At 36.2% G+C, this 6,880-nt stretch overlaps 1 protein-coding gene across 5 annotated transcripts in view; it reads left to right on the forward strand.

Annotated features, from left to right (window-relative positions):
- The window catches only part of LOC138691379 (zinc finger protein 664-like), a 93,631-nt gene extending 87,051 nt beyond the window's left edge, over positions 1 to 6,580 (forward strand). For 4 of the 5 annotated variants that reach the window (XM_069813288.1, XM_069813289.1, XM_069813290.1 and 1 more), the window contains one exon: positions 4,789 to 6,580. In XM_069813288.1, the coding sequence (XP_069669389.1) occupies positions 4,789 to 4,918 (130 nt within the window). In that variant the 3' untranslated portion in view covers positions 4,919 to 6,580. The remainder of the gene's footprint in view (positions 1 to 4,788) is intronic. The other variant, XM_069813286.1, reaches the window with a different exon arrangement.
- Positions 6,581 to 6,880: the final 300 nt, after the last annotated feature.

Raw genomic sequence — 6,880 nt, forward strand, 5'->3', positions numbered from 1 at the left:
TAGGTTAGGTTTTGTTTTTGTTAGGTGTGTAAGATAATATGAATGGTTACCACAGTTGGCGACACTGCAATCATTCTCCCACTCCACCTCAAATAACATCACAACGATGGAATATGGCTGCCTTCTTCCTACAAGTACAACGATTTTCCTATATAAGCAAGGATCCTATTTAGGACGGGTTGGTTGGGACCACAGCTCTCCCAGTGATCACATCGAGTTTCTACTACTCCACACTACAAAACTAAGATATTTTCTGTTTTTGTTTTTAATTTCCTATGCTGGCAGTACATTAATAAAACTTCACCTTTATTTACTCTGACGAATTGTTCCCTTGATTTGAATTGCAAATTAGTTTAAAATAGCTTCTAAGAAATTCTTAGACTAGAAATGTTTAGTTTAATGTAGTTCTGTTTATAAGTATGATTCTTACTTACTTACTTACAAATGGCTTTTAAGAAATCCAGAGGTTCATTGTCCCCTCACATAAGCCCGCCATCAGTCTCTATCCTGAGCAGATTCAATCCAGTCTCTACCATTATATCCAACCTCCCTCAAATCCATTTTTCTATTAACCTTTTGGGTATCTATACACCAAGTTTCCAACAAAAAGCAATTATAAGTCAACATATTATGTCGTGCAGTTTCTTTATAGTAAACACAAGCGCAGTTTTTATAGCCTGCTTCACATTTTTTGGCTTCATAAGATTCGTGTCTTCATAAAGCTTCACTAATTACTTACCTGTGTTTGTATTTTGCTTTAATCCACTACTTTACATCTAACGTCAGACCTCTCCTATATTTCTAATTGAAACTTCTATGGAAAATCGGGACATATTTTTCATATGGCTTTAACATTGTATGACAGTACAGTTTTTAGTAACTGTGTTGATTGCCTTTGTTGTAGTGATGATCATATAACCACATTCTAATACATACAGTCGCGCAACTCCAACACTTTTCTTGCCCACACTCGACAGCTGATGCGACAGTAGCACCCAAGCGGCCGGCAAGGTGAAGCAATAAGTCATAGGATTGCTACCATAGACAAATATTGCAAATGCCAGAACATGCTTATGAAAAGGGCGTGGGTTGTTAATAACTTTATGTAATCTCTCTGAATAAAGGAAATGTGTCTAATTCTGTAAATTGCAGTGACAACAAACTAAAATCTTTCTGAGCCTGTAGTTATTCAGATTCCCTAAAGACCAAGAGAGATTATAAAGTCATAACTCATAATCATAACCATCAGTATTGTATTGTATTTATTAACATTCCAAGGTATTCTTACATTGTTTCACAGCTAGAATATGGAACAAGTCAAAGAACTTAATACTAGTATAAAATCTTAATTTAAAGTCTCAGTCTAGTTGAAATATGTACAAAAGAGGTTAGCAATATACTCTACTAGTACAATACGAAGTTTTAGTATCAGTTTCATGAAGCATTGTTGAATGTCATGAATTCACCTACAGAATAGAAGGCGTGAGAAATTAGGTACTGTACTTCTTTAATTTGACCTTAAGTAATCTTATGTTTCGAGTTTCATTTTTTATATCCATAGGGAGGCTATTAAAAAGTTTTACTGCTATATACGCACTCCTTCTTGATAGCACAATAGACTTGTTGATGGAGTAAATGGTAAATGGCAGCCAACAAGCAATGAAATTAAAAAGGAAAAACATAAGTCTCATTGGTCGTTTCTATCTGTGGTATTATGTTCTATAAAACACTTATTCCTTACCAGTTACCTGTCCGTATGGCAGGCAAAATAATTTAAATACATGTGGAAAAAGACGTACAATGGTGTATTATATTATTTTTAAAGTAATACCGATTATTTACCTTTAGGCTCACTTGTCCACCTTACGTCTTTTATTTATTTTTTCTTTCAGGAGTAGAAAATACTGATAAGTTTTAGAAGATTAGATTTAATAAACAAAAGTTTCGAATATTTTTGTTTGTAGGTCTACATTAATAAATGACCGGGACGAAATTTCTGAGCCATTTATATCCGAACCCACACTTTCAGAAATCGAAATTGCGATAGAAAATCTGAAAAAGTACAAGTCTCCAGGTATCGATGAAATTCCAGCACAGTTAATACAAGAGGGTGTAAGCGCATTATCTAGTGAAATTTATAAACTTGTACTTGCTTTTTGGAAAAAGGAAATTGTACCAGAACAATGAAAGGAGTCTGTAATTGTACCTATTTTTAAGAAGCGGGACAAGACTAACTGTGGTAACTTTCGAGGAATATCACTTTTGCTGACGTCATACAAAATTTTGGCCAATATTTTTTTGAGAAGATTAACTCCATACGTAGATAAAATTATTGGGATCATCAGTGCTATTTTAGGCGTAATAGATCGACTATTGATCAGATTTTTTGTATTCGACAGATATTGGAGGAAAAAATGGGAGTATAAGGGTACAGTACATCAGTTATTCATAGATTTCAAAGAGGCATATGACTCGGTTAAGAGAGAAGTTTTATATAATATTGTTATTTAATTTGGTATTCCCAAGAAACTAGTTCGATTAATTAAACTGTCTCTCAGTGAAACTTACAGCAGAGTTCATATAGGACAGTTTCTATCTGATTCTCTTCCAATTCACTGCGGGCTAAAGCAAGGAGATGAACTATCACCTTCACTTTTTAACTTTACTGTAGAATATGCCATTAGGAATGTTCAGGATAAGAGACGCGGTTTGGAATTGAACGGATTACATCAGCTTCTTGTCTATGCGTATGACGTGAATATGTTAGGAGAAAATCCACAAACGATTAGGGAAAACACGAAAATTTCACTTGAAGCAAGAAAAGCGATTGGTTTGCAAGTAAATCCCGTAAAAGCAGAGTATATGATTATGTTTCGTGACCAGAATATTTTACGAAATGGAAACATAAAAATTGGAGATTTATCTTTTGAAGAGGTGGAAAAATTCAAATATCTTGGACTAACAGTAACAAATATAAATGGCACTTGGGAGGAAATTAAACGCAGAGTAAAATGGGAAATGCCTTTTATTCGGTTGAGAAGCTTTTGTCATCTAGTCTGTGTCAAAAAATCTGAAAGTTATAATTTATAAAACAGTTATATTACCGGTTGCTCTGTATGGTTGTGAAACTTAGACTCTCACTTTGAGCGAGGAACAGAGATTAAGGGTGTTGTATTTTTCACCTGACATAATTATGAACATTACGTCCAGACGTTTGAGGTGGGCAGAGCATGTAGCACGTATGGGTGAATGCAGAAATGCCTATAGAGTGTTAGTTGGGAGATTGGAGGGAAAAGGAGACCTTTGGGGAGGCAGAGACGTAGATGGGAAGATAATATTAAAATGGATTTGAGGGAGGTTGGATATGATGATAGAGACTTGATTAATTTTGCACAGGATAGGGACCGATGGCAGGCTTATGTGAGGGCGGCAATGAACCTGCGGGTTCCTTAAAAACCATTTGTACGTATGTAAGTAAGGTCTACATTAATATTACACTGTGTTCACTTCATTTTGAATATTATAGGCCTATGTTATTGGATGCTGAAAGCAAGTTTTCTGTGGTTTGTTACACATTACGTTATTTGGCATGTCCCCTGCACCAACCCCAGACCTAAAAGAATCCTCACAAATTGAGCATAAGGGCAATGAAAATGTTTGCAAAATATTCATTCCACTGATTTGCTACTTCGTTGGACTTTGTAAGAATAGTGCCTTCAGTTTCAATAACAATGTTCAAATTGTGTTTTCTTTTATTTATTTATTTATTATTTGCCATGCTGCTGTCATTTTGATAGCTGAAAACATAATGAGAGAATCGTTGTCAGATTGGTGTTGATGTTACAACTCAAATAAAAGTACAATTTATTTATTAATTGAAATCAAAATTTCTTCATCGAACCTGTGCATTCAATAGATGACATGTACACCATATTAGCAGTAAGTGCATGTAAATGTATCATATAAGTAGGATAAGTTAAACATAGGCCTATATGTGGACACTAGAAATGTATTGCAAATTGTGGTAAACATATCATAAAAAAAAAGCCATAACGCGTCTGTTGTGGCTTAAAATAATAAAAAATGCCGATACTTAAGCAAAGAAAAAAGTGAACTTCAAAATATACTTAGTGCATCTCGTGTGGGTTAAATCTCCTTTTTTGTTATCAAGTGTACGTCAGCGGTCGAGTTTACCCAAATTTACGGTACGGAAAATAGTTAATTTCTGAGGAAATAGTGTGGAGTATGCCATTCGATAAGATCTGCCCTAAAAATATTGTCCTCCTCCCCTAGACTAAAACTGAAATGACATCCTTGTTTTTGAGGCTACCAGTATTAATACTGATTTTTCTCACAGGAAATACGTACAGAGTTCAAATGATGCATAATTATATTTAGGAATAAATTGAATTTGCCATCCAGGTTCGAAAAATTATATATTTCAAACTATGATTCACTTGAAAGTAAGAAGCAAAAGGAATTGTCAGTTTCTCGAACCTATAACTTTTTCGGATTAAGTGGGTGTAACATTCTTGTAGGTTTCTAAAATAAAATTAATAAGCACCATATATAGTTACTGTAATCGTATAAAAATATCAAATAACCTATGTAATATAATTTTTCTGCTGTGTTATCATATGTAGTCTGCACACATTTAACTTGGCTGCCTCTGGAGCACTACTGTCGGCGTCAGTTGTCAAATTTTGGCATACTTTATACGTATGAGTTGCGCGACTGTGTGTATTAGACTGTGGAATAACTTTCACTAATGGATTCTTTTGTTTACAGCACTTCCAACGAAGAGGTAAAGTGCACAGTAGCTGAAAATCGTGTTCCCTCAGAGAATCCTGTCAGAGAAAGTACAGCAAAGAATAATGTGGAGTCACAATCAGACAGTTACGGGCGAAGGTACCTTTAAGTGTAATATTTGTGGAAAGTTGTTACACACTATCAACAGCTACAAAATGCATTTGCGCACCCACACCGCCGAAAGGAGATTTGAATGTGACACCTGTGGGAAATTTGTTTTACAGTTAGGACATCTCCAAGGTTACATACGTACGCATACAGGCGTATGCGATTTGTGCGTGAAAAATTTTTCCATAATCGGGACATATCTAAGTCTAGAGTCCAATTGCGCGCGCTGGAACAACAATGACTGATTTATCGGCATTTCCGGCGCAAAGGATTGCGGTACTCTGGGTATCCACGGACTCTGTCAAAGTCCTTGCACGTACGCATTCTGGCGAGAAGAAATTCAAATGCGATATTTGTGGGAAATGTTTTGTGCAATTTAGAGCTCTCGCAGTGCATGCACGTACTCATTCTGGCCAGAAGCCATTCAAATGCGAGGTTTGTGGAAAATGTTTTGTACAGTCTGGTGGTCTCATAGTACATGCACGCAGGCATTTGGGCGAAAAGCCATTCAAATGCGGTGTTTGAAAAGTTTTGTAGTGTCCGCTGCTCTGAAAAAGCATGCACGTACGCATTCTGGCGAAAAGCCGTTTACATGCAATGTTTGTGGGAAATGTTTTGTATACTCTAGCAATCTTATAGATCATACCCTAACTCATTCTGGCGAGAGGCCATTCAAATGTGACGTTTGCGGGAAATGTATTATACAGTCTAACCATCTTAGAGGGCATGCACATAGTCATTCTGGAAATAAGCCATTCAAATGCAATACATGTGGGAAATGTTTTGTTAAGTCTCATAATCTCATTGTGCATACCCGTACCCATTCTGGCGAGAGGCCATTCAAATGCGGTATTTGTGGGAAATGTTTTGTGCAGTCTGCTCATCTCACAAGGCATTCACGAACGCATTACCGGGATGGTCATTCAAATGAAATGTTTGTGGGCAATGTTTCATGAAGTAGTGTTATTTAACACGGCATGTAAGTGCGCATTATGGCGAGAAATCATACTAATGTGATATTTCTTGGGAAATGTTTTGTGCGGTCAAGTGTTGTCGAGAGTGCATGCAGGTATGCATTTTGGTGAGAAACAATTGAAATGTAATGTCTATGGACTAGTTTTTCAATAAAGCATCTTCCATCAATCACGTACGTTTGCACATGCTACACCGTTTTCCGGTGCGATGTTTTAGGACATAATTCTACAGATTTAAGGCCTGCAACCATGCTGGAATTGAGGGAGATTTGAAGCTGCTCTCTTTGATTATTTTCCTGTGGTAATTGCATACAGAGTGATTCAGACGACACCGTAACAGTTATGTAGTATTTTGGAAACTAGTGCATTACAATTTTCGAGACAAAATATTTGGGACTAAAGCACATGTGAACTTTCACTTGGGCTTGATTTCATCACTCAGTCCTAAGAAGAAATGAATCGGTCCATACAGAAAGGGCTTCAGTCACAAATTTTTAAAAACGAGATATAGATGGAAATCATATCTTTATGAGTGGCTCCATCGGCCTGTGCAGAAAGGTATTCAGTCCAATGTTTGGAAAGATAGAAACTGAAGCGTCAGGCTCAGAATTCTATGCAGAAAGGAATAGAGTAGGCATATACAGAATGTTTTCTTTATTTTTCTCAAAACTAGGTCTAATGGACTAAAGCCCTTTCTGTATGGAGCGATTCAAATAGGGTCAGTGGCATATCACTTTAAAATTTCAAATGGGAGTCGAGGTCAAATAGAGTACTATTTGGTAGAGCTCCTCAAAACAAACAACTTTCATAGGGAACGTTTTATCCGTACCTACCCTTTCAACAAGAAAACGTACGAAAAGACAATGCCATCAATATTGAGAAATGTTACAAGATGAAAATGTAAACAAGACAGTTAATGTTGACAGATGATTGGATATTGCCATTAATTTTTACAAATATTCAAACTGTCTGCCGTTCTGAGTAGCACA

The sequence above is a fragment of the Periplaneta americana genome, chromosome 16, assembly GCF_040183065.1.
Source record: "Periplaneta americana isolate PAMFEO1 chromosome 16, P.americana_PAMFEO1_priV1, whole genome shotgun sequence".
Taxonomy (NCBI): Eukaryota; Metazoa; Arthropoda; class Insecta; order Blattodea; family Blattidae; genus Periplaneta; species Periplaneta americana.